Source organism: Thamnophis elegans, chromosome 16 (genome assembly GCF_009769535.1).
Source record: "Thamnophis elegans isolate rThaEle1 chromosome 16, rThaEle1.pri, whole genome shotgun sequence".
NCBI lineage: Eukaryota > Metazoa > Chordata > Lepidosauria > Squamata > Colubridae > Thamnophis > Thamnophis elegans.
In genome coordinates this window covers 34,438,429-34,466,164 of record NC_045556.1, presented here as the reverse complement: position 1 = coordinate 34,466,164, position 27,736 = coordinate 34,438,429, and the positions used below count along the sequence as shown (strand labels likewise).

The 27,736-nt window shown below is 46.1% G+C and overlaps 2 protein-coding genes across 2 annotated transcripts; one reads left to right on the top strand and one right to left on the bottom strand.

Annotated features, from left to right (window-relative positions):
* Window positions 1-74: 74 nt before the first annotated feature.
* On the top strand, window positions 75-18,401 carry SLC2A6 (solute carrier family 2 member 6). The gene is made up of 11 exons (XM_032233231.1): window positions 75-141; window positions 2,730-2,895; window positions 5,598-5,763; window positions 7,207-7,413; window positions 8,763-8,862; window positions 8,963-9,174; window positions 10,989-11,141; window positions 12,392-12,500; window positions 13,662-13,835; window positions 14,949-15,094; window positions 17,709-18,401. The coding sequence occupies exons 1-11, from the start codon at window positions 75-77 to the stop codon at window positions 17,877-17,879; spliced, it is 1,671 nt and encodes a 556-aa protein (XP_032089122.1). The 3' UTR covers window positions 17,880-18,401.
* Window positions 18,402-23,586: 5,185 nt separating this feature from the next.
* On the bottom strand, window positions 23,587-27,122 carry CACFD1 (calcium channel flower domain containing 1; the record flags this gene model as incomplete). The annotated part of the gene is made up of 4 exons (XM_032232437.1): window positions 23,587-24,143; window positions 24,687-24,794; window positions 25,836-25,961; window positions 26,842-27,122. Coding segments are annotated over 4 exons (612 nt in total), but the record flags the coding sequence as incomplete, so codon positions are not given.
* Window positions 27,123-27,736: the final 614 nt, after the last annotated feature.

Sequence of the window (27,736 nt, the reverse complement as noted above, 5' to 3'; positions counted from 1 at the left end):
GTTTATGGAGAAATAGCGCAACGAAAGCCAGTTTGGTTTGGTAATTAAGGTACAGGACTCTGAGCAAAGGGAACATGAATTCTAGCCCCATCTTCGCCATGAAAGCTGGCTGGGTGACTTTGCGCCAATCGCCAGGAAACGGTGAGTTCTAGTTCCTTCTTAGGCATGAAAGCCAGTACCTTCCCACCAAAGAGGGTCCCTATTTTTCTACTTGCATTTTTTAACGTGCTTTCGAACTGCTAGGTTGGCAGAAGCCGGGACAAGTCACGGGAGCTCACTCCGTTACGAGGCGCTCGGGATTCGAACCGCCAAACTGCCAACCTTTCTGATCGACAAGCTCAGCATCTTAGCCCCTGAGCCACCTAAACACTGGGGTACTTTTCGGGATGAGGGGAAATTCCGGCACCCCCAACTGAGAGAGAACTTTATAGGAGACACAAAAATGCTTTCTAAAAGAGCAGGGAGCTTTTAATCCTTTTTAAAACCCACTTCCAGAAATCTCTCCCGGTTTCAGTTTGTCAAACTAGAAATATTTTCAGGGGATGTAGGTCTGTAGTTAGCCAAGTTTATTGGAAAGAAACTTGGTTTAAACTCTATTGAAAAGAAGGACTAGGGGAGACATGATAGCAGTCTTCCAATATCTCATCGGTTGCCCCAAAGAAGAGGGAGGCAAGCTATTCTTCAAGGCACTTGAAGGTAGAACAAGAAGCAATGGGTGGAAACTAATCCAGGAGAGAAGCAACTTAGAACCGAGGAGAAATTTCCTAACAGGGAGAACAATGAATCAGTGGAACAGAAGTTGTCTCCAGAAGTTGTGAATGTCCCAACATTGGAAAGTTTTCATGAAGACGTTGGATAGCCATTTGTCTGAAAGGGTATAGGGTTTCCTGCCTAGGCAGGGGGTTGGACTAGAAGACCTCCAAGGTCCCTTCCAACTCTGCTATTGTATTTGTATTTGTGTGTTTGTATTTGTGACAGGTGAAGAGGGAAAATCTACCAAGATGGGGAAAGATTCAAAACAAGGTCAATTTCTCCTCAGGAGGTTTTGTTTGCTAGTCAACTTGTTTTGGAAATGTCGGCCTAGATGAGTTTATATTGGAATTTCCCCAATTTCTAGACTTGGCTTTAAATACCCAAAGCTTGTGACACATAAGGTCACACCATAAATCACAGCAGATGGCTTGCTAAAATGTTGGTCTACCGACAGGGATGCTACTCTGAGGGAGGGGAGAGAGAGGGGGCGGGAGCACTGGACCTGAGTGAAGACTTCTCAATGCATAGTACTATGGAACCTATCTATTTAAGCTGTGTACGAGGACCTAAGTGAAGCCTTCATGGTGGGCAGTCATTTATATCTTTAAATGGGAGGGAGGGGGAGAGAGCAGCGGGGAGAAGAGGGGGGGGGAGAAGTGGACCTGAGTGAAGACTTCACAATGCAGAGAACTGTGGCTTACAGCTCTTACGGCTGTCTTATTTAAACTGTCAGTGAGGACCTGAGTGAAAAGTTCACTTTATAGCACTTTATACACAATGTATAAAGGAGGGAAAACAGAGATGAAGGGTTATCCAACATCTTCTCCAAAACTTCCAGGGTTGGGGCATTCACAACTTCTGGTGGCAAGCTGTTCCACTGGTTAATTGTTCTGTCAGGAAATTCCTCCTCAGTTCTAAGTTGCTTCTCTCTTGATTAGTTTCCACCCATTGCTTCTTGTTCTACCCTCAGATGCCTTGGAGAATAGTTTGTTGATCCTCCCTCCCTCCCCCCTCTCTCTTTCTCTCTCCCTCTCTCCCATTCTCTCTCTTTCTCTGTCTCTCCCTCTCCCTCTCTCCCACTCTCTCTTTCTCTCTCTCTCTGTCTGTCTTTCTCCCTCTTTCCCACTCTCTCTCTTTCTCTCTCTCTCTGTCTTTCTCCCTCTCCCTCTCTCCCACTCTCTTTCTCTCTCTGTCTCTCTGTGTGTGTGTGTCTTCCTCTCTCTCTCTTTCTCTCTCTGTCTGTCTGTCTTTCTCCCTCTCTCCCTCTCTCCCTCTCTCCCACTCTCTCTTTCTCTCTCTGTCTGTCTGTCTTTCTCCCTCTCCCTCTTTCCCTCTCTCTCTTTCTCTGTCTCTCTCCCACTCTCTCTCTTTCTCTCTCTGTCTGTCTTTCTCCCTCTCCCTCTCTCCCATTCTCTTTCTCTCTCTGTCTCTCTGTGTGTGTCTTCCTCTCTCTTTCTCTTTCTCTCTCTCTCCCTCTCTCCCACTCTCTCTTTCTCTCTCTCTCTGTCTGTCTTTCTCCCTCTCCCTCTTTCCCACTCTCTCTCTTTCTCTCTCTCTCTGTCTTTCTCCCTCTCCCTCTCTCCCACACTCTCTTTCTCTCTCTGTCTCTCTGTCTGTCTCTCTGTTGCCCTCTCTCCCACTCTTTCTCTCTGTCTCTGTCTCTCTCTCTGTCTCTCTCTCTCTCTCTCTCCCTCCCCCTCTCCCTCTTTCTCTTTCTGTCTGTTTCTCTGTGTGTGTGTGTGTGTGTGTGTGTCTCTCTCTCTCTTCGCCCACTTCGCCCTCTGTTATCTTGCTCCACAGCCAGTTTCTTCACTCTCTGTGGCTTCCTCTTCTCACCCGTGATTTCCCTCCCCCCAAATTGCACATCTTGGGTCCTTTTTCCTTTCATTTTCGTCTTTCCTTCCTTCCTTTCTGTTCAGCTCCAAAGCTCCCTCGGCTGCCCACCGGAGGAGAAAGCCCCTCGCTGGCTGTCTGACTCCCATCACCTCCCTGCTTTTTCTCTTCTCCTCTCAGCGGGCAGCCCACACCTCCAGCCACCCTGGACGCCAACGTCAACACGCCACTGCTGGCCCATGAGGTCTTGGAAGATTATGACGCGCTGACAGACAAGGACCCTCGGCTCGTGGAGAAGGAATATTACAGGTACGGTTTCCATTTCTCTTGAAGCCCCGAGAATGCCGGGTTCTGCCAAGGGAGGCAAGTTGTTTCGATGCGCTGCCTTTACTTTTCGCTCAAGGTGCTAGTCCTCATCGTCAGCAGCTAATGCCCACTCTTCTAGATCTGGCTGGCCTTCCTCTCTCCTTTCCCCCTTTCTGCGGTTTGATGACGAATAACACAAGCTGGTCGGTGCTTTTCTCCAACCTGTCATGTGTTAAGGGAATCAGTGGGGTTCGATTCAATGAAACATATGGGAGATCAGCCGTGGATTATGGGCTGTAGGAAGATTAAAAAGCAACCGAGATAAATGCATTGGCCAACCCTTTCTATATCAGTGGAGCTGGTGGCAGATTTGGACAGTGAGGAGGCTGGGGAGGAACCTGGGCCAGTCCTGGAGTCTGGGGAAGGCTCGGAGGAGGGCTCTGTGTCGGAGGCAGAGAGGGGGCCAGGGCCGTCCGACAGTTATCAGCTGCCTTCGGAGTCAGACATCAGTGAGGCAGAAGAGCAGCTGGAGCCTGTTCCCAGTGTGCGCATGTGCAGAGGTGCCAGAGGAAGGGAACAGCTAAAGAACAGGGGTCGACTTGGGAGTAAGGCCACAGGTGGACGATGAGTGGCTCCTCCCAGAGGGCATAAAAGAGGAGCGAAAGGGGATTGGAGTTTGCAGGAGGCAATTAGTTTCGCTTCATTGGTTCTTGACTCTCCAAGACTCCTTGCCAAGTTCTGCAGAGATCGGTCTGGCAGCTCTCCAAGCCAGATAAGGTCTGTGACCGTAAATCCTCCCTGGAAAGACTTTGCTGGATGGGAATGGGCTAAATTCACAATAAATTAACAAAAAGGGTTTTTGTCGGGACCAGGAGTTTGCTTCAGGCTCTTGGGAACCCCTCGGTCAGGACAAAACCTTGGCAGGAAAGCTACATCTCCAAAAGAAGATCTCTGGCTCCAAAGAAACTTTTTAAGTCATCAATATTTTCTCAGTTCCGGCTGTTTTTCTCAACTTCCCTTCTTCTCTCCCGACCACATAATTACTTGCACTTTTTTAAAAAAAAAATCCTTTCACTTCAGCTTGCCTGTTGCCTGACTTGAGCTGGCTTTTTGCAGAAGGAAAAGGAATTGGCAGATCCGCTGGATTGCTCTTATACGGCAGAATATTTGAGAGTCTGCCCTCAACAGTTTTTCCCCGAACTCCATCACTCTGCTAAACAAATAATTCCCTCACCACTGTCAAACTCTTTACTAAGTCTGCATTACTATTATTATTATTCTTCACATCGTTCCTATCACCCATCTCCTCCCACTCATGACTGCAGGACTGTAACTTTCTTGCTTGTGTCCTTACGATTTATACTGATTGTTTCCTACTATGATTTGATTGCTTATTTGTACCCTATGGCTTTCATTAAATGTTGTACCTTATAATTCTTGATGAATGTATCTTGTCTTTTTATGTACACTGAGAGCATCGGCACCAAAGACAAATTCCTTGTGTGTCCAATCACTCTTGGCCAAGAAAGATTGTTCTGTTCTGTTCTGTTCTGTTTTGTTCTATTCTATTCTATTCTATTCCTTTCCATTCCATTCCTTTCTATTCCTATTCTATTCCTATTCCTATTCCTATTCCATTCCAATTCCATTCTATTCTATTCTATTTCTTTCTTGTCCTGTCCTGTCCTGTTTTGTTCTGTTTTATTCTATTCTATTCCATTCCTTTCCGTTCCATTCCATTCCTTCCTATTCCTATTCCTATTCCATTCCAATCCCAATCCCAATCCCAATCCCAATTCTATTCCATTCCATTCCTATTCTATTCTATTCTATTTCTTTCTTGTCCTGTCCTGTCCTGTTCTGTTTGTTCTGTTTTATTCTATTCTATTCCATTCCTTTCTATTCCTATTCTATTCCTATTCCTATTCCTATTCTTATTCCTATTCCATTCCAATTCCAATTCTATTCTATTCTATTCCAATTCCAATTCCAATTCTATTCTATTCTATTTCTTTCTTGTCCTGTCTTGTTCTGTTTTGTTCTGTTCTGTTCTATTCCATTCCATTCCATTCTAAGAAGAGGGCAGAGTCGTCAATGTATTCTCCAAAGCACCTGAGGGCAGGAGAAGAAGTAATGGATGGAAACTTATCAAGGAAAGATATAAAATGATTTGAGATTCCTGAAAGAGTGCAGAGAAGAGCAACAGAGATGATTTGGGACTGGAGGCTAAAACATATGAGGAACAGTGGCAGGAATATCTAGTCTAACAAAGAGAAGGACTGGAGGTGACATAACAGCTGTCTTCCAATATCTCAGGGGCTGCCCCAAAGAAGAGGGAGTCAAGCTATTCTCCGAAGCACCTGAAGGCAGGACAAGAAGCAATGGGTGGAAATTAACGAAGGAGAGAAGCAACCTAGAGCTAAGGAGGAATTTCCCGATATGGGGAACAATTAACCAGTGCCTCCAGAAGTTGTGAATGCTCCAACACTGGAAGCTTTTAAAAAGAGATTGGACAACCACTTGTCTAAAATGGTATATCGGGTCTCCTGCTCAAGCAGGGGGTTGGACTAGAAAACCTCCAAGGTCCCTTCCAACTCTTTTATTCGGCATTCTGTGTTTAAAAGACATTTAGTTTCTCTCTGATTCACGCTTTGCCTTCAGCCCATTCTCTTTGGTTCCTATTCTCTCTCTCTCCCCCCCACCAGGACACTTGGAAACCAGAGTCTCCTCCTTGCCTGCTTCGCTGCCGTGTTGGGGAATTTCAGTTTCGGCTATGCTTTAGTGTACACCTCACCCGTCATACCGGTTTTGGTGAAATCTCCTCCAGTCCCCAACTTGCAACTAACCGAGGTTACCGCTTCCTGGTTTGGGGTAAGTGGCCTAAATTGAGGAATCCAGTGACACCCAATGGAACTCCAAATGCCCAGTTAAGAATTGAGACAGGCATGCCTCAAATTCAAATAAGAGCCTGGAAGATGATGATCATTTATTGGCTTAAAATGCATTTCTTTTCAGAGGGATTGTCCCCACTAGTGTTGACTGACAATTTCCCATCCCTCTGGAAACAGGTAATTGATCACAAGCTGGGCTCTTATGGGCTCTCACCATTATTCTTAATGTCCCTAGGCTTTGAGCAAGCCTAGGGACATTAAGAATAATTAATAGAATGAGGGACATGGAGTTCCAAGAAGAACTAAATAGGTTGTCTCTCCATAGTAGGGACAGATTCAAACAGTGTGTGTGGGAATCGGCAAGATATCTAAATGACCTGATCTCCCCAAAACAAAGAATAGCTTTCTTCAGAGCCAGATTTAACATTCTTCCTTCAGCACTCCTCCAGGGCAGGTATAAGGGAACACCTATAGCAGAACAGGTTTGCATATGTGGTAAAGGAGAAGTGGAAGGACGGAAGGAAGGAGGAAAGGAAAGGAAAGGAGGAAGGAAGGAAGGAAGGAAGGGCAATAGCACTTAGACTTATATACCGCTTCACAGTGCTTTTACAGCCCTCTCTAAGTGGTTTACAGAACCAGCCTCTTGCCCCGCAACAATCTGGGTCCTCATTTTACCCACCTCGGAAGGATGGAAGGCTGAGTCAATTTGGAGCCAATCAGGATCAAACTGCTGGCAGTCAGCAGAATTAGCCTTGCAATACTGCATTCTAACTACTGTGCCACCATGGCAAGGAAAGAAGGATGGAAGCAAGGAGGAAAGGAAAGGAAAGGAAAGGAAAGGAGGAAGGAAGGAAGGAATAACGGAATAACAATTGCATTTAGACTTATATACCGCTTCACAATGCTTTTACAGCCCTCTCTAAGTGGTTTATAAGAGCCAGTCTCTTGCCCTCAACAATCTGGGTACTCATTTTACCCACTTCGGAAGGATGGAAGGCTGAGTCAACTTGTAGCCAATCAGAATCGAACTGCTGGCAGTCAGCAGAGTTAGCCTGCAATACTGCATTCTAACTACTGCACCACCATGGCAAGGAAAGAAGGATGGAAGCAAGGAGGAAAGGAAAGGAAAGGAAGGAAGAAAGGAAGGAAGGAAGGAAGATCAATAGCACTTAGACTTATATACCGCTTCACAGTGCTTTACCGCTCCCTCTAAGCGGTTTATAGAGTCAGCATCTTGCTACTCCAACGATCCAGGTCCTCATTTAAACCTCGGAAGGATGGAAGGCTGAGTCAACCTTGAGCTGGTCAGGATCGAACTCCTGGCAATGGGCAGAGTTTAGCTTGCAAGAGTCCATTCCAACCCCTGTGCCATGATCACGCGGCCTTCCCCCTTGACCCTCCCTCCCCTCTTTCTGTCTTCTAGTCCGTCTTCACCTTAGGAGTCGCCGCGGGTGGGCTGTGCACCATGTACTTCAATGACCGCCTGGGGCGCAAGATGAGCATCATGTTCTCCTCCCTCCCTTCTGTGATTGGGTTCTTCTTGATGGCCAGCGCCCACGAGGTCTGGATGCTCCTGGTCGGGAGGCTTCTGACAGGCTTCGCGGGAGGAGTCACCTCGGCTGCCATTCCAGTGAGTATGGCCCTCTCCCCATAGGTCCTTCCATGGAAGATCTCGAGATCATTGACGTTCCTTCAAGGAACTTAGGGATGATTCAAGAGTGCCAGTCTTGTGATCTAAGAGGGATAGATCCCAAGGGAGGAGCATGGGAAATTGTTCAAAAAGTCAATAAGAGTTGAAATACTTACAAATGAAAATTAACCAGAGTTTCTAATCACTATTACCAATTTTGTTGTATTTAAGTATAATGACAATAAAGATTATACTTATACTAGTAAACTCAAAGTATTGGCCACAATGTAAATATAATGGTGATATGAACTATTAATAACATTACAAGTGTAGTATTATTACACTATTACAGAAGTTAAAATCGATAGGAAGGCAATGGAGAATGGAGAACTACAGAGGCTAAATATGAATGCCAATACAGAAGGCTGTATAATTATTTTATATTGTTATGTTTGTTTGTTTTTTTTATGTGTGTGTGGTTTTTTCCCTATTTTTAAAGGTAAAAATGTTTAATAAAAGCTTTAAAAAAATGAGTTGAAATATTTAAAAAGGGCAAGAGATGACGGATAGATACAGAATACCTCAATATGGGACTTTTGTCTTACTAAAAACAGAGCTAGAAAATGGAAACTGGGAAAATGTCATTAAGTATACTGTGTGACATGATATAAGTTACTATAATTGGTATGTACAGTATATGTAAATGTTATAAGTTGAAAGACTACTGCTATCCATACTTCCCTTCCCTTCTTCCCTTCCCTTCCTCCTACCTTCCCTTTCCTTTCCTTCCCTTCCCCTCCCTTCCCTTCCTTCTTCCTTTCCTTTCCTTTTATTCCCTCCCTTCCCTTCCCTTCCCTTCCCTCCTTCTTTCCCTTCCTCCTTCCTTCCCTTCCTCCTACCTTTCCTTCCCTTCCCTTCCCTTCCTTCTCCCTTTCCTTTCCTTTTGTTCCCTTCCCTTCCTTCCCTTCCCTCCTTCTTTCCCTTCCTCCTACCTTCCCTTTCCTTCCCTTCCCTTCCCTTCTTCCCTTTCCTTTCCTTCCCTTCTTCCCTTCCCTTCCTCCTTCTTTTCCTTCTCCTCCCCTCCCTTATTCCTTCCTTTCCTTTCCTTTCCTTTCCTTTCCTCTCTTCTCCTCTCCTCTCCTCTCCACTCCTCTCCTCTCCTTTCCACTCCCCTTCCTTCCTAGGATTTCCTCTTTTTCATCCTGTAAAAATCCGCTTTTTCTTACCTAACTGTCAAAAGGCCCATAAGTATCTTGGGAAGGTGATGAGCTCTGGCTCACAAATGCCTTGATTCCCACAACAGAACCACTTTTTTTTTTTTTTAAAGAAATCTTTTTGGCTTCTACCAGGTCTACATTTCCGAGATCTCCCACCCAGGAATCCGAGGGGCATTGGGCTCCTGTCCTCAAATCATGGCCGTTTTGGGAGCCCTCTTCCTTTACGCTTTAGGCAAGTACTGAGCCGCTTTTCACCGCAGTTGTGAAGTTAGTGACACGGTCGTTAAGAGAGCGTTGGTTTTAGCTTTGGCTGTGTCTTCTCCTCACCCTAGGTCTCGGGGTGCCCTGGCGTTGGCTGGCTGTTGCCGGAGAAGTCCCTGTTCTCCTCATGATCTCGCTTCTCTTCGTCATGCCTGACTCGCCGCGCTTCCTGATTTCGAAGGGGAAGGAGGACGAGGCGCTGCGCGCACTCCGCTGGCTGAGAGGCAAGGATGTGGATTATTTGTGGGAATTCGAGCAGATCAAAGCCAGCGTTCGGGAACAGGTAGGCTCACGTTAAAGGGAAAACGGCAGGGAGTTAACAGATACCGTATTTTTCGGAGGGTGAAAATTTGGGTGCATCTTATACACTGAATGTAGCCCCACCCACCCATTGGCTTCTGCCTCCCAGCAATTTACCTCCTTGTAGCAAATGGGGAAAATGGGGCTTGCTGAGGCTGCAATAGGCGATAGCAATCCCTGAGCCTGAAACAGCTGATGATCGGGAGGCCCAGGCTGAAACTGAAAGTGAAACTTGCTGTATGCAAATTGCTGGGAGGCAGAGGCAGAATTTTTTTTCCTTGTGCTAATCAGGCTGTTTGCTGTTTGCCGCAAGGAGGTAAGTCAAGAACTATAAATGCCTATAGAATATTCAAATTATTAGACTTAATTTTTAAAGACTGCTTTATTATTGTTCTAGACAACAAAATGAGGCAGCTTTTTTTAAAATAAATACTTGATCGGAAGAGGCCCAGTGCAATTGTATCTCCTTTTAAATAGCAGAGAATAGCGTAGACTTCTAGAAATCCACATCAATTTTAACAGCCTCTGTACAAGTGTAGCCTGAAATGTAACACCACAAACAGTGTATATTGTCTGTACTGTTTGCTGTTTGCTGCAAGGAGGCAAATTGCTGGGAGGCAGAAGCACATTTTTTCCCCTTGTTCTCCTCCCCAAAAGCTAAGTGCGTCATACTTCGGAGTTGCCACGGAGTTTAGGGTGTGAAATGGTTTGGTTCAGCCAGTTTGTATTTCAGGAGTCCTTGGTGTCCTCTCAGATGGGTTATCTGGTTGCAGACGCTTCATCACCCAGCTAGGTAATATCATCAGTGCTAGTGAGAGCGACTTGCTCCCTGTTTGGATAGAGGAGATCCGAGCTTGGTTGTTTTCTTGTGTAGATGTATCACGACCGAAGGAGGTAACCTCATCAGTGCTAGGTTTTGTCCATCAGACTGAACGTAGTTGGTAAGGCAGGGGTTGAAGGGGAAGTTACCTAGTTGGGTCATGAAACGTCTTCAAGAAAACCACCAAGCTCAGAGAGCATCGAGGATCCCATATTACTTCCTCCTCCTCCTCTTCTTCTTCTCCTTCCCCTTCCTCTTCTTCCTCTCCTCCTCCTTTTCACAAACTCCCTCCTTTGTAGCACTGATGATGTTACCTAGTTGGGTCATGAAATGTCTTCAAGAAAACCACCAAGCTCAGAGAACATCAAGGATCCCATATTACTTCCTTCTCTTCTTCTCCTTCCCCTTCCTCTTCTTCCTCTGCTCCTCCTTTTCACAAACTCCCTCCTTTGTAGCATTGATGATGTTACCTAGTTGGGTCATGAAATGCCTTCAAGAAAACCACCAAGCTCAGAAAGTATCAAGGATCCCATAGTACTTCTGCTTTTGCCCCTCCTCCTCCTCCTCCTCCTCCTCCTCCTCCTCTTCCTCCTCCTCCTCCTCCTTTTCCTTCTAGCACTGATGATATTACCTAGTTGGGTCATGTAACGTCTGCAAGAAAACCACCAAGTTCAGGGACACCAAAGTGCCCACAGTCGTCGTCTTCTTCTTCTTCTTCTTCTTCTTCTTCTTCTTCTTCTTCTTCTTCTTCTTCTTCTTCTTCTTCTTCTTCTTCTTCTTCTTCTCCTCCTCCTCCTCCTCCTCTTCCTTCTTCTTCTCCTTCTTCTTCTTCTTCCTCCTCCTCCTCCTTCCTCCTCCTCCTCCTCCTCCTCCTCCTCCTCCTCCTCCTCCCAAGCTCAGAGAGCACCAAGGACCCCACAATTCAACCCAGAGCTCCAAATATTCTTTTCCATTTGACTTTCTCTGTGTTCCTCCAGAGTCAACCCATCACTTGGACAGAGATTCAAAAGCCACACATCATCAAGCCCATTATCATCACTTTGGCGATGAGGTTCCTACAGCAGCTTTCAGGAGTTACTCCGGTCCTTGTTTACCTGCAGCTGATATTCGACAGCACGGAGGTGATACTGGTAAGCCCACCTGGAGAGCCGGGGACGCCAACCGTAGCCACTTCTAAGGCTTGTGGACTTCAACTCCCAGAATTCCCCAGCCAGCATCACTGTTGAAGAGCCGCAGGTGTTAAAGATGCCAAAGTTGGATCTCTCCTCCTCCTCCTGCAGAGGGTCCATGACACTTTTTCAATCTAAAACACACAAGGTGTCACCGTTTCCTTCGTCCATATTCAAGATTGGCCCCCAAACAGCAGGTCATGTAATGCAAAAAAACCCCAAAACAAACCCATTTTCCCTCCCAATATTTTCACATCCCGTGTTGTGGGCTGCCGGCAGTCAGAGCACCTGGCAGCAAAGTCAGAAAGTGAGGAGGTTGGGGAGGAACGTGGGCCAGTCCTGGGGGCTGAGGAAAACTCAGACGAGGACTCTGCGTCGGAGGCAGAGAGGGAGCTGGACAGCAGCGAGGCAGAAGAACAGCTGGAGCCTGTTTCCCAGTGTGCGCATGGGCAGAGCTGCCAGAAGACAGGAACAACTAAGAAAACAGGATCGACTCGGGAGTAAAGCCACACCTCGGAGGTGATTGGCCCCTCCCAGAGGAAACAAAAGAGAAGCGAATGGGAAGGGAGCTTTTGCAGGAAACAATTCATTCCTTCGGTTGTTTCAAGAGTGGAAAGTTCTGTTTGTGATTATAAGAGTTAAATGCCAAGTTTTGCCTTGCCCTGCTGTTTGGAAACTAGTTATCTGGCAGCTCTCCAAGCGAGATAAGGTTCGTGTTGATAAACATTCCTTTGAAAGACTTTTGTTATGTAACCTTGTTGACTGTGAATGAAAGGAATTCACAAGTCCTGTAAATAAAAGGGGTTTTGCAGGGACCCAGATTCTGCTTCTTGCTTTCTAAAGAAGCCGAGATCAATACACCCCCTCCTCTTATAGGTTTATAGGTTTATTAAACTTATATGCCGCCCTATTCCCAAAGGGACTCTTCCTAACCTCAATCTCTCTGCCATACTATCTTACATTTTCCTCTAGGTTCAATCTAAAGGAAAGATAGCTCTACCTCTTCCTTTTTTAAAAAATAAAAAAGCTTGGCAGAAATAAGTCTTCTTCAGAGCATGTGAAGCTTTCCCAAATAGAGATCACTTTTATTGTTGTTTTTCGGTACACCCAACAGCTCACATTAAAAAGGGGCAGGTTTTAGAATAGAATGAATGAATGAATGAATCAACCAATTTGATTGACAGCTCACAGCCATTATTGTGACTTTACAGGCCCCTAAATATGATGCTGTTATCGTGGGCGGCGTCCGCTTAGCCTCGGTCCTGGTGGCAGCTTTCTCAATGGATAAAGCTGGACGAAAGATTCTTCTCTACATCTCGGGTATGGGTTTTGTAGTCCTTCCTTTTACACACGCATATACAGATAGTCCTCGACATACCATCGCAATGGAAACCAGAATTTCCATGGCTAAGCAAGGCAATAGTTAACTGCCCGATGTTGCGAAGCTTTTGCCCTGCAAATCCCTGTGGTTGTTAAATTAATCACACGGCCGTTAAGCGAATCCGGCTCCCTCCCACGGACTTTGCCTGTCGGGAGCTGGCTGGGGAGGTCTCAAACGGAGATCCCGTGAGCTTAGGACGGCTGCAACCATCATAAATATACCCCAGTTTTGATCACATCACCGCAGGGAATGCCACAGCGGTCGTAAGCGCGAGGACGGTTCGTAAGTCACTTTTCACAGTGCCGTTTCAGCTTCAAAGCGTCACTAAATGAATGATTATAAGCCAAGGACTCCCTGCAGAGGCGAGCGTGGATAATTCAGGGATAACGATGCTGCAAAAGAGATTTTCTGTGTTGGTTTTGAGATGTTGTCTTCTGCTGTGGCCCACCAGCAGCCAGGAGAGCTGGCAGCAGATTTGGACCGTGAGGAGGGTTGGGGAGGAAGATGGGCCAGTCCTGGAGTCTGGGGAAGGCTCTGATGAGGGCTCTGGGTCGGAGGCAGAGAGGGGGCCAGAGCCTTCAGTAATCAGCTGCCTTCAGAGTCAGACATCAGTGGGGCAGAAGAACAGCTGGAGCCTGTTCCCAGTGTGCGCATGCACAGAGTGGCCAGACGAAGGGAACAGCTAAAGGACAGGGGTTGACTTGGGAGTAAGGCCACAGGTGGATGGTGAATGGCCCCTCCCAGAGGAAGTAAAAGAGGAGCGAAAGGGGAGTGGAGTTTGCAGGAGGCAATTCATTCATTCGGTCGTTAGATTCCTTTCAGGAGTGTGAAGATCTGTCCGTGAATCTCAGAGACTCTGTGCCAGCCTTCCTTTGCACAGCACCGCATTGGGAAAATATTTACATGGCTGCTTTCCAAGCTAGATGAGGTCTGTGGTCATAAATACTCCTTTGAAAGACTGTTTGCCAGGCCTTTGCCTGAATGGGAATGAGAGGAATTCACCTTCGTTTAATAAAAGGGGTTTTGTCGGGACCAGGATTCTGCCTCCTGCTTTTTGGAGAAGCCTAGATCAGAACAGTTTCCTTCCCTTTCTTTCCTAGCTTGCCTCATGCTCGCCTCCAACCTGACATTGGGTTTCTACATCCGCTTCATCCCTCAACTTCTCCATAATTCGTCAACGCTGGCGGGGAATGGGACCCACGCGCATCTCGGCGATACCTCCATGGCGGGTCTCACGGTGATTCCTCTGGTGGCCACCATGTTCTTCATCATAGGTAGGCTGGGAAGGGTTGGTGGCCAACTTTTGGGCTCCAGATCAACTTTCTGGAGCTCCTCTGGGGGTTTGGCCAGAAGACGATCAGCTGTAGAAGAGACTGCAGAGGGATGTTTTCCAAGAAAATATGATGAGTCTAGGCATAGATAAGGTTTTGGGGCAATCAGCCTCTCAATTTCTCTCAATAGAATAACAGAGTTGGAAGGGGCCTTGGAGGTCTTCTAGTCCAACCCCCTGCTTAGGCAGGAAATCCATGGAATGGAATGGAATGGAAAGGAAAGGAATGGAATAGAATAGAATAGAATAGAATAGAATAGAATAGAAATGAATAGAATAGAATAACAGAGTTGGAAGGGACCTTGGAGGTCTTCTAGTCTAACCCCCTGCTTAGGCAGGAAATCCATGGAATGAAATGGAATAGAATAGAATAGAATAACAGAGTTGGAAGGCACCTTGGAGGTCTTCTAGTCCAACCCCCTGCTTAGGCAGGAAACTCTATACCCATGATACCCAGGTGGCACGCAGAGCCCTATCTGCGGGCACCCTAGCCGTCGCTCCAGCCCAGCCCCACCGCACATGCATGGGCGTCTCCCGGCAGCCCCCTGGTCTTCAGGTCTGTTCTGTGCATGTGCAGTGGGCGGGGCCTTTCCCAATCTCTGCAGATGCCCCCCAGCAGGCTTTCCTTTCTCCTCCATTTCTTACGCCTGCACCAACCTGGAAACCAAAACAGGGTGCCGGGTGGCGGGAGGCGCATGCACGGGGGATGCGGTGGCCGGGTGCATGCACCCTCGCATTGCATTTTGGGGATTGGGGCACGCACACATGCCTTGGGCCCTCAGCACCAAAAAGGTTAACCATCTCTGCCCTCCGCCACTTCAGGCAAACATCTATCCGACCTCTTCTTAACAGCTCCCAGTGTTGGAGCCTTCACAGCTTCTGGAAGCAAGTTGTTCCACTGGTTAATTTTTGCTACATGGATCTGATAGATCGGATTTGAAAACTTCAAATCGTCACTCAAGGAATCGTTTTTAAGTCAGGGATTAACTTAATTTCTCCGCTGCTCCTGATTTCTTTTTTGTTGTTGTTTTCCTTTCAATGGTTCTTCTTCTTCTAGGCTACGCCATGGGTTGGGGTCCCATCACATGGTTGTTGATGGCGGAGGTCCTTCCCCTGAAGGCAAGAGGAGTGGTCTCGGGTCTGTGTGTACTTGTCAGCTGGTTGACTGCCTTCGTTTTGACCAAAGTCTTTCTGTTGGTTAAGGTAAGAACACGGTGAAATCTATACGGAAAGGGAAAGGTTCCCCTTGCACATCTGTGCTAGTCGTTCCCGACTCTAGGGGGCAGTGCTCATCTCCGTTTCAAAGCCGAAGAGCCAGGGCTGTCCGAAGACGTCTCCGTGGTCACGTGGAGGGCATGACTCAACGCCGAAGGAGCACCGAACGCTGTTCCCTTCCCACCAAAGGGGATCTCTGTTTTGCTACTTGCATTTTTTACCTGCTTTCAAACTGCTAGGTTGGCAGAAGCTGGGACGAGTCACGGGCACTGTTCCCTCTAAGGTGCGCGGCTGCGCGGCCGCGCACGTGGCAAGAAAACCCCGCGCAGCAGTTTCTAACTGCCGCGCAGTGATTTCTGCCAAAGCAAACGTGGAGAAGTCCTTTGCAGGCAGCTAGAACTGGCCGTCCGCAAAGGACCTCCGCAGACTTGTTTTGATGAGCACGGAGCGACTGACGGTAGTTTGTGCCGGCCGCGGCCGCTCAAACTAGCACCAGTCGCCCCTGTGTTCAGCAAAGCAAGCCCGGGAAGATCCTTTGTGGGCGGCCAATCCTAGCCGCTTGTTCCTGGCGCTGCGGCTGAAGTAACCCCCCAAAGCCCCTGCCGCCACCAGAATATCTGATGCCTCCTCCTCCTCCTCCTCCTCTAACAGCACTGGATTTGCTGCCCGCCGCCGCGGCTGAGATGAAGCCGCCAAAGCTCCCGTCAGCAGCACCCCCGCCTCCCCCTCCACGCGGAGCACCTGAGCTGGCCCGCACGTTATCCCTCCCCCTTCCTCCTCTGCCGTGCTTTTGAGGAGCCATGAGGCCACGGGAGTTAGTAGAAAGGCGGTGGAGGGGGCGGGAGCAGGAAAAAAAAGGCCTCATGGCTTCTCAAAAGCACGGCAGAGGATGAGGCGGCAGCAGGGGGTAAATGCGGTGCCCAGCTCAGGTGCTCCGAGCGGAGGTGGTGCCAGCGGGAGCTTTGGCAGCTTCACCTCAGCCGCAGCGCCGGGCAGCAAATGTGGTGGTCCTCTTGGAGGAGGAGGGGGAGGCGGCAGGAGTTATTCTGGGGGGGGGGGGGCTCGTCGGCATCTTCAGCGGCAGCCCTGCCCCCTGTGAAAAAAACCCGAAGATGGAGCAGATCCACGCAGATGACGTCGCCGCAACATGACTGGAGGAGGAATTCTGGGAGTTGAAGTCCACAAGTCTTAAGCTGTCAGGTTTGAAGATCCCTGTGTTTTTTCCCCCTAAAGGGTTAGGGGTGCAAGGATCCTGTAACTTGACAGCTTTAAGACTCGCATGCTTGAATGCCAGAGTTTCTGAGCCAACATGACTGGAGGAGGAATTCTGGGAGTTGAAGTCCACAAGTCTTAAAGCTGTCAGGTTTGAAGACCCCTGGTTTATTTTTCTAAAGGGTTAGGGGTGCCAGGGTCTTGTAACAACAGCTTTAAGATTTGCGTGCTTCAAAAGCCAGACTTTCTGAGCCAACATTTTGGTTGCTAAGCAGGAGCGTTGTTAAGTGATACTGATATTATATAACACTTTTAATTAAGCGGGTACCTTGAATAAACATAACTTTGAGTTTCAAATAATACTGATTTCGTTGTTGTCTTAGGTGACATCTGTTAAAAAAATTCAGATGCTCAGGCATGAAAATATGCCGCTCAAACACTCACACTGCTCACACTGAAAAAAAATTAGAGGGAACATTGGTCACAGGAGCTCCCTCCATTACACGGCGCTAGGGATTCGAACCACCGAACGGCCGACCTTTCTGATCGACAAGCTCAGCGTCTTAGCCACTGAGCCACCGCAAAATCTATAGGTTTAATCATCTCCTTTCATCCAGGGGACAACTGGAGCCAGTCTTTCATATTTAAGCGGACTTGGTTTATACTTGGAAAAGAGACCACTGTGAAATGCCCAGATAGTAGGCTTATCAGGGAAAACAAAACAGCCCACAGAGGAAAATATCTGTAGCTTAGAATTGAAATGTGGAATCCTTAGTGATCTCTGAGCTTGTTGTTTTCTTGTTCCCCAGCTAGGTAACATTATCAGTGTTGGTGAGTGGGGTTTGTCCTCTGTTTATATACAGTTTACATACAGATAAACAAGGATTTACACCAGACAAACAAGCAAGGAGAAAACAATGTTATTTAGGAGGGAGTTACTATAGAGAAAATCTCACCCGGCCAATCCTGTTGTATATAAAGAGGGAGCAAACCCCACATTCACTAGCCTTGATGGTGTTACCTAATTGGATCATGAAACGTTTGCAAGAAAACAACCCAGATCAGAGCGATTGTATAAAAACAGGGAGCAAATCACACTCCTCCTAGCACTGATGATGTTACCTAGTTGGGTCATGAAACGCCTGCAAGAAACTAAGCTCAGATCTACTGTATAAAAACAGGGAGCAAATCACACTCCTCCTAGCACTGATGTTGTTACCTATTTGGGTCATGAAACGTCTCCACAAGAAAACAAGCTCAGAGAGCGCCAAGGACTCCACACAGTTAACTAAGCCCTAATGGAGTTCGTCTCGTTTTGTTTTTATTTATTTATTTTGCCGATACTTTTTTAATCCGATCATCTCAACAGTTCATTTGTTCTATTTCGCAGGAAAAATACGGTCTGGAGGTGCCCTTTTTCTTCTTCAGCATCATCTGCCTCATCAACCTCTTCTTCACCTACCGCATCCCCGAAACCAAAGGGAAATCCTTGGAACGGATCGAGTCGTATTTCCGCACAGGTCGGAAATCATTCCTGGAGTCCTTCCGGCGCCATAGATGAGCCCAGCAACCCGACTCTGGATGCTGAAAGCAGCCCCTTCCGAGGGACATCAGCCTGTGGCTACATCTCCTCTCTCTCTCTGTCTATCTCTCTCCCCCGTGAAAACCGGGAAGGGCCTCAAACCAACGCCCTGTGCATCGCTTGCTGAACCGTTAATAATAACAATCCGAACAATTCCAAGCAGAACGAGCAATTCTGCATCTGGATCCCACCGTCGCTGGCGGCCAAGGCTGGCTTGGATGGTCCCTTCCCAGCTGCAAATACTCTGGGAAGACACACTCCCCGGCTTAACCTGCCTCGTTGCTAAGAATGGCGGATCGCCGTGGTTTAATGATAAGCGTAAAATATGAAGCATGAGCAGGTTAGTTGTTTTTTTTTAAACCCACAGATGTCCCATTCTTTAGACTTGGTCCCCAAGAGAAGAAAAATGTGGGGAATTTAAGGCTCTAGAGGGCAATTCGAAGGAATATATTCAAAGTGGTTTGTAGGTGGCTTTATTGGTTATATTACAGCTCTAACTTATTTGTATGCGTGTTTCTTTCGATGCTTTCCACCTCTGAGAAACGTGGGCGAAAAGCAGGGGATTCAAATTCAAGTTTAATGAATTTATATGCCGCCCAATCCCGAAGGACTCCGGGCGGCTTACAGAAATACAACTCTAAAAAGGATAAAAATTAAAAATAGAGAAGAAAAGCAAATTAAAAAAAAAAACACACCATACACTCAATCTGGGTGGGGCTGGACCTCATTCATGAGGTCAACAGCCCCAGGCTTGCCGGAATATCCAGGTTTTAGTAGCCTTTCGGAAGGCCGAGAGAGTGGGGAGGCTCCGGATCTCTACGGGTAGGTCGTTCCACAGGGGCGGAGCAGCTACAGAGAAGGCCCTCCCCCGAGGAGTCGCCAGCCGACATTGTCCGGCCGACGGCACCCGGAGAAGGCCCATCCTGTGAGATCTTATCGGCCGTTGAGTGGTATGTGGCAGAAGATGGTCTCACAGATATCCGGGTCCTAGGCCATGTAGGGATAAAACGCAGGCAGTTCTTGACATACGACATAAGAATCAGGGCCCAGGATTTCCGATGCTAAACGAGGCAAACCGTGAACTGAGTCGCGCTGGTTTTTGCGAACCCCGATTTTTGTTGTTGTTTTTTAAGCAAATCACTGTGGTTGTTAAGTGAATCGGGGGACCAGTCATTGGTTGCTGTTGTTGTAACTTCAGGCGGTCATTAAACGGACTGTCGTAAGCCGAGGAGCGCCGGAACCGGCTTTGTTTTAAACTCAAGAGCAATAGAAGAAGTGTTAGAAGTGCCTTGGGTTAAAAATTCCAGAGAATTTCCACCCCGCTCCCAAGTTTTTCAAGCTATTCTTCGCACATACCGAGATCCTTCCCAAAGAATTTAACAAAGAGGGCTAGAAACTTAGATTTTTTTTTAATGCTGTGGAAGGAATAGGAATGAAGTAAGCACTCATAAGGGGAGCCTTTATAGGAAAGGTGATAAAAGATTATTTTTTAAAAAAAATTAGTAAAAAACTTACTATTTTTTCCCTGAAAAGGGTAGCAAAAACTGGACTTTAATTGCAGTTAAAAACACATTTTGATACCTCTTTGCATGCCCACAATTTCAATTTTTTTTAAAAAAAAAGCATTAAAACCACACACCTTATTACCAGAGGTAGAACGGTGTTGTTTTTTTTATTCACTGCATACACAAAAAGAAATTCCATTAGAGTCAATTTTATAAAACGGCAGTTAAAGAGATAATTGTCTAAGAAAAACACTTTTTTTTTCAAATCTAGTCCCCCCCCACTCCCTTACAGTTCAGCTTTTTATCTTTTAAGGCCGCAGAAGGGGAAACAACGGGAAACCACTTGAACTGCTGATAGAATTTATAAATAAGGGGTTAGAAGCTGCCTGTTTGAATGAGATAAAAGTAGTGCAGAAGTCAAGATCTCGCCATTGTTAACTAAGCCATGGTTAGTTAAATTCTGGTTAGAGGAATAAGCACCATTTGGCTGAGGATCGAACGGTTGGATGCACCGAGCTTAAAACAAAATCAAACATCACCCTGAAGGGTCAAACTAGCATCTGAGCCATTTTTTTTTTTTTTGCAAATGTAGAATTCTGCTCTTCCTTCAAGATAATTTCTGTTTCCTTGACTTAAAACCTTTTATTTAGGAACGGTTTGAAGTTACCACCCTGGTCACGTGATCGAAAATACAGATGCTCAGCAACTGCTTCCTACTTACGACGGTCTCCTTTTGCGACTTTCTGAGTAGCCAAGTCAAGGGAGGGGGGGGAGCCAGATTTGTTTAACGACCATGCTACAAACTGAACGGCCCCAGGGATTCACTTAACGATTGTAGAAAACGGGGCCGAACTCCCTTAACAACGCTCTCACCTCTTAGCGACTGAAATGTTAGGCTCTCCATCATAAGTCAAGGACTGCCCCCCCCCCCCGTCTCCTGCCCCTTCTCATCTGAGTCCTAACGGCAAGGCAAAAAGCCTCATCTGGTTTTAAGTCGTCTTTGCCCCAAGTTTCACGATGTCACATGCGAGAGATGACACCAACCTGAAAACAAAGTTAGAGTTTTGCCCTTCCCAAATCCCTACAAACACTTGCTTTTTACAGTTCCCCAGCACCATCCTGGGACGAGGTGGCTCAGTGGCTAAGACGCTGAGCTTGTCGGTCAGAAAGGTCGGCGGTTCAGCGGTTGGAACCCCTAGCACCGCGTAACGGAGTGAGCTCCTGTGACTTGTCCCAGCTTCTGCCAACCTAGCAGTTCGAAAGCATGTTAAAAAATGCAAGTAGAAAAATAGGAGCCACCTTTGGTGGGAAGGGAACAGCGTTCGGTGCGCCTTCGGGCATTGAGTCATGCTGGCCACATGACCACCGAGACATCTCCGGCTCTTCGGCTTTGAAACGGAGATGAGCAGCACCCCCTAGAGTCGGGAACGACTAGCACATACGTGCGAGGGGAACCTTTATCTTTAATGCCATCCTTGGTGCTCACAATCGGTCCTCTTAGCCCCATTCCAAAAAAACCCCCCGCAAACTTCCAAAATCTAATTCCCCAAACCTGTTTTGGAGTGTGGAAATCCAAATCTTTAAAGCAGCTGCCTCTTTTCTTATCGAAGCTGTCTAATTTGTTTTTCTAGTCAAAACACCGAATATCACTCTCCATGTCTACTGGGAAGAACATTTGAATTCACGGAGCCTTACTCTATAAAATAGGCCGAGATTGCTGTTAAAATTAATACTTCGGAGCATTTCCTCCTAGAAATAACTCTGTGTTTGCCTTCTGGTAAAGAATAAACAGTTGATTAAGAAGCAGAATCTCAGTGCCATAACAACAGATCTTAAGTCTAAACGAATATCACACAAAGGTCAAATAAAATTTGAATGTATGTATGAATAAAACTTTCTCAATAATAAGTTAACCGTAAACCAACAGTATAAATAGGTGTGGGGCGGGAGACATACAGAAAGCTAACACATGTAGTCCTCAGCTTACAGCAATTCATTTTGTAACCATTCAAAGTTATGACGTCACTGTAAAAAAACGACTTACAACTGTTTTTCGTGCTTAAGGGCGTTACAGCATCCCCTTGGTCACATGACCAAATTCAGAGGCTTGGCAACTGGCATGTACTTATGACAGTTGCAGTGTGTGTGTGTGTGTGCGAACTTCTGACAAGCAACATTGTCGTTGTAAGTTGAGGACTATCGATATGGACAACGATGCAAAATATATGCATTGTGTCACAACCCCCTGGTATGCCCAAATATGGGAGAAAGCATATTGCTTCCTTTCTCTGTCTATCGGCTCATCCCAAGAGACCATCCAGACAGAAAGCCATTATTTTTAATGTTGCCTTTGTTACATTTGTGTTCATAAATAAATAAAGGGAGAGCAGTATAGATCTATTTCAAGCTATTTAGCTCTCATCAGCTAGCCATACCCTTACTGGGATTCGAACCTGTGCTGTATTACATATTAGGCAGTTGTGTTAGCCACCAAGCCACAGGCTCTCCTCCTTTATCAGCTAAGCCAGGGAAATAGGTATACTGTGGCTTGGTGGCTAACACAACTGCCTAATATGTAATACAGCACAGGTTCAAATCCCGGTAAGGGTATGGCTAGCTGATGAGAGCTAAATAGCTTGAAATAGATCTATACTAGTCTCCCTGTATTTATTTAGCAGCAGAAATGCAACACATACACACACACACATAATCCACAACAGAAAATGCACCTAGCCCAAAATTTAAAAAAGGAACCGAAGTTTTGTGCTTTTCAATTACGAAGAATTGAAATGGTTTTACATCCATTTAACCCTTTCCCTAAGAAGATCTTTCATCTATCCCCTTAAAAAATAAAAAAAAACTGTGCTGCTGGGAATTTTTCCTTCGTTTTAATAACGCAGTGAATTGGCCCAGCCTTATTCGACTGCTGCGAAAACCTCTCTTTTTTCCCCCGGCATTTGAAGCTTCTAGAAGGAAACAGCCTTCGGTATGAAATTCCAAATTTTGGTTGCCGAAAATCCTAGAATAAGGAAGAGACCCCCCAAAAGGGAAATTAAGACACACTGCCAAGAAAACAATCGTTCGGTTATTTCTCTGCCTAATAAAACGCATCACACAATCAGAACGCACTCCGCTAATTTCTAACAATATGAAATCACAGCAGTCTTAAAAACGCAGAGAACAAGGCTCTGGGTTGTGAAAAAACACCCCCACCCCCTGAATGCTTTGCAAAAGTTTGAAGAACGGGTCAAAAACGACACCAAAGTCACCTCACACTTTGGAGCGCAAAGAGTACATTTATCAGAGGGAGAGAGAGAAAAAAACGCAATCAAAGCTAAAATTCATTTCTGTCCTGTTTCTGGTTTCAAAAATTCCTTTTCCTGGTTTCAAAAATTGCTTCCTTTCCCTGGTTTCTGCGACTCTCCAACGATAATCAAAGATGGATTAATTGCTGCAAATAAACACGGCATGGATTTTTTTTAAATCTTTTTTTTTTTTTTTTTACTCTTGAGTTTTAATTTGAGACATTCGGCATTCCAATTCTCATCCCCCCCAAAATCTATCCATGTTTTGGCGTTGGTTTTATGTCTGTGTGTGTATGTATGTATGTATGTATGTATGTATGTGTATGTATGTATGTATGTATGTATATATATATATATATATGTATGTATGTATGTGTATGTATGTATGTATATATGTGTGTGTGTGTGTGTGTGTATGTATGTATGTATGTATGTATATATATATATATATTTGCAAATTCAGGGATGCGATGACTCAGTGGCTAAGACGCTGAGCTTGTCAATCAGAAAGGTCGGCAGTTCAGCGGTTCGAATCCCTAGTGCCGCATAACGGAGTGAGCTCCTGTGACTTGTCCCAGCTTCTGCCAACCGAGCAGTTCGAAAGCATGTTAAAAAATGCAAGTAGAAAAATAGGAGCCACCTTTGGTGGAAAGGGAACAGCGTTCCGTGCATCTTCGGCATTGAGTCATGCCGGCCACAGGACCACGGAGACGTCTTCGGACAGTGCTGGCTCTTCGGCTTTGAAACGGAGATGAGCACTGCCCCCTAGAGTCGGGAACGACTAGCATGTATGTGCAAGAGAAACCTTTACCCTTTTGCAATTAAAGTTGGACATCACTGCAATACACAACGCTTCTAGAAAACCGTTGATTTCATCCTTCCCCTGCACTTACACACTGTTGTGTCGGTTTTGTCACAGTTGTGAAGTGTAAAAGGAACAGTTTTTTTTTTAAAAAAGCAGTGGAAACTGTGGCAACATTAGGAAGAGATCTTCTGCCCACTCTTCAAAATTTGAGATGCAAACTGTAACGGATGCTTCCATCTCTTCTGAAAACAGCCAAAGAGAATTCACCTGGATGTGTGGAAAAAAAAAAATTCTTCCTTGCACCTGATTTGATTTCGCTTTGACCTGAGATCTTAAGCAGGGCTGGGAGTTGTTCAGACCCCGTTTCAAATCCTGAAAAACGGCAGCGTATTAAAATTCACAGTGATGCAGAAATTCAAGGCATTGTTGTTGTTTTTTAAACGGAATTCATTTCGGAAGCACTTCAAAAAGAACACAGGGGACTCGGAGTGAAAGTCTGCTTCAAAAAGTGTGTGTATGGGGGAGAAAACGTCACACCAGTTGCGCATGAATGTTGCCTGCTGTTCCATCGCCGCCGGCTGGCTTTTGTTGAATTTGTTGCATCCTGGCGTACGCGATGGCATCTCCCCTGTGGAACACAACAGAGGTGTCGAGAGATCGCTCCGCACAACAGAATCAGATCCACACCTGGAGTAGGCCTTCAAGAAGATTGCATCTTTTTATTTAATATTAGCCGATAAGCCGGCGTTTCCCGGGTATTTATTTATTTATGGGGGGGTGGGGAATGTCCGGACCAAACGTAATTTCTAATATTGGATTGTCCCCCTTATCAGAGGGAGCCCCCTTGTGGAGTACTGTGAAACCATTACCATGGCAACTCCACGGTGCTGTGCAGTAGAAGCCATTGAAAGGCACAACAGGCTGCATCTTAACAGAACCCACACCCCGAGGGGAGTTAGGGGTGTCTTACCCCCACAGTATTTTTCTCCAGAGGGTAAGTCATCTCTGTACCAAGTTGGGTTGAAATTGCTTGAGGTGTTTCAGTGTTAGGGTTAGGGTTCCACTGTGCTGTACAGTAGAAGCCATTTTACGGCAGTTCAGTAGAAGCCATTTTAGGGCGCAACCAAATTTAATTCCCCAGGGGGAGGGAGTAGGGAGAAAAAAATCTTACTTTTTACCCAGCGCAGACAGCCCATAAAGCACGCCCGTAGCGAAGGCAATGGCGTTGCCGAACAAGGTAGTCAGAGTCAGGCTTAGAATGACCGGGAACACAGCCATCCTGGAAAGAAGGAGAGACGAACCAGAGATAAAAGCCAAATTCATCACGATTTAGCCAGGAAAGATTCAACGGAGACAGAAAATGGAAAAATAAGACACGGGTTGAGGTTTCTTTTTTTTTCTTTTTTGCGTCTTGGGAAACCTTTCCCTGCTGCCCACCAGATATTCTGGAGCCCAAATCAGCTCAACAGCGTACAGGTAGTCCTCAGTTTATGACCGATTGCTCATTGACCCACATTACGCCCTTCCTTGCCGAAAAAACGGAGTTATGACCTAATTGCCACCGTTCTTCAGCAAATCACTGCCCTTACCACTTGAATCATGCAGTTGTCAAGCAAAATTCTGAAACTTTGGATCTTTGCTAAAGCAAGGGTCGTAAGTCGAGGACGTAAGTCGTAAGTCGAGGACAGGCGGCAGTTATCTTACTTGGCAAGGGCACTCAAGGAAGCCATTCTTCCAGCGTTTTCTAGAGATAATAGGGATCGGTTCAAGGTTTCTCGGGGCGAAAGAGGCAGTGTCATCGCAAGTCCTCCGAGGCTGGTCATAGAAACAGGATCATCAGACAGGAAGGGGCCTTGGAGGTCTTCTAGTCCAACCCCCTGCTCAAGCAGGAGTTCTTACACCATTCCGGGCATATACATATGTCAACAGAAGACTAGAACAACACCCAGGAAAAACAATACTGGGTTATGGTCAGTGAGTAAACGAGACGAGATTTTTTTCTCTCCGCAAACACAAGGGAAAGATGTTGGCGGGTGATTTTGGAATTTCCCTTCCCCGCTTCCCCACTTTTCACAGAAAATGTCCAGTTGCTAAAACTGGCCTCGATCCCTATGCGGTTAGGTTCACATCATCATAGCCGTTTTGTCAGAAATGGTGTAGGATCTCCTGCTTGGGCAGGGGGTTGGACTAGATGACCTACAAGGTCCCTTCCAACTCCGTTCATCTGTTTATAACCATTCGTTGTACAGCTCAGCCTCCAGACCCCTTAAAAAGCGAGGCTGTTTGCTAAGACCGAGGATAACACAAAGGTAACACTCACCCACAATAGAAAAGGGCCTTCTGCCAAGGACGCAGCTTATCTGCTCTGGCCGAGACAATATTTGCAAACTCAATGAACTGACAACAGAAGGGAGCTTCGCATAGTATGAGAATGAAGGCGTTCAACCTTGGGAAGGAAATAAACGGATTCAGTTAAGGCAGTTCCCATCTATCCTTCTGCACAGAAAACCTTCCCTTTCTAGCCAGTTCCTTTAAAAAAAAAAATGTTTCATTCCCCCGCCCCCCCGTGATATAAAATACAAATGGAAATAAAAACTGTGGGGAAAATCAGTCGAGGAAAAGGGGAAAGAACACAACTAAAAGGGAGATTTTTTTTTTAATCCAGTGCCATAAAATTGCAGAGTTAAAATTCTAACCTCAACTTTTCACTTAACATAAGAATAATAAACGCTCTCCATTTCTGTCGAAACAAAGCGTTTACCCCTGGAAAAAATCAAAACCAGGGTTTTTTTAAAAAACAGTAACAAGAGTTGGAAGTGACCTTGGAGGTCACCTAGTCCAACCCCCTGCTCATGCAGGATACCTGTACTAGGGACTTGAACCGCTGAACTGCCGACCTTTCTGATCGACAAGCTCAGTGTCTTAGCCACTGAGCCGTCTTGTCGGGGCAATTTGTATTTCTTTGGGGCAGAAGTGCAGAGGTGATATCAAAAAAAGCTAGTTAATGTCTCTTTTCCCTAATTAAAGTAGCTAATTTTAACCATCTTGGCCAATTCCATAATTCTTCAATCTGTCCTTCCGTGATAGGAATTGATGTGGCTTTCCAATTTGGCAGATGCAAAGATTCTCGCTGTGGTCATTGGGGGGGAAATTCTAAATTTTCTCCCCAATTCGTTATCCAGTAGATGTAAACTTCCTAGCCACTGCTTTCAGGCTATCGACAGAAAGGTATCCGGCCAGCCACGGTCCCAGATTCGATCCAGTCCCAGATTCAGTCCAGTCTAAACCCAGTCCCAGATTCGATCAGGGAAATGGACGATACTTACATCATCCAGACTCCGGCGGCTATATTCAGAGGGTAAATGGTCAGGCACATCCAGAGCCCGGAAAAAGCACAAGCTGGATGAAAAAGAAAAGAGAAGAAAGGAAGAAGAAGTTGGAAGACAAGAAAAATCACATAGTAGGCGCAGCTAGTCCTCAGCTTATGATCACATTTGAGCTCAAAATTCCCGTTGCTGAGCAAGACAAGTGAGGTTTTGTTCCAGACTTTCTTACCAAGGGTACCTAGTTGGGTAATGAAACGTTTGCAAGCAAACCACCAAGGACCTCACATTCCTCCTCCTCCTTCTCCTCCTCCTCCTCGCCCTCCCTGCAAACCCCATTTCCTTCTAGCACTGATGATGTTCCCTAGATGGATCATGAAATGTCTTTAAGAAAACCACCAAGGCCAGAGCTACTGTGTGTAAACAGAGAGGGAGCCACACCCGCTAGCCCGGATGATGTTACCTAGTTAGGTAATAAAATGCCTGTAAGCAAACAACAGAGAAATACAATCAAGATCAAGGGAGGTACTAACACCACTTTATAAAGCCCTAGTAAGGCCACACCTAGAGTACTGCATCCAGTTTTGGTCACCACACTATAAAAAAGAGGTTGACACTCTAGAAAGAGTGCAGAGAAGAGCAACCAAGAGGATTAGGGGACTGGAGGATAAAACATACGATGAATGGTTGCAGGAACTGGGCCTGGCTAGTCTAGGGAAAAGAAGGACCAGGGGAGACAGGAGAGCAGCCTTCCAATATTTGAGGGGCTGCCACAGAGAGGAGGGGGATCAAGCTATTTTCCAAAGCACCTGAAGGCCAGACAAGGAATAATGGATGGAAACTGAACAAGGAGAGATTCAACCTGGAAATGAGGAGGAATTTTTCTGACAGTGAGAAC

What these genes read in the sequence shown, in the direction of transcription:
- SLC2A6 (XM_032233231.1), top strand. Translation starts at nt 75, where the DNA reads ATGAATTCTAGCCCCATCTTCGCCATGAAAGCTGGCTGGGTGACTTTG. An exon ending in CCTCTTCCTTTACGCTTTAG is followed by an intron (nt 8,863 to 8,962) that starts GCAAGTACTGAG and finishes TCCTCACCCTAG; the next exon opens with GTCTCGGGGTGCCCTGGCGT. An exon ending in AAGCCAGCGTTCGGGAACAG is followed by an intron (nt 9,175 to 10,988) that starts GTAGGCTCACGT and finishes GTGTTCCTCCAG; the next exon opens with AGTCAACCCATCACTTGGAC.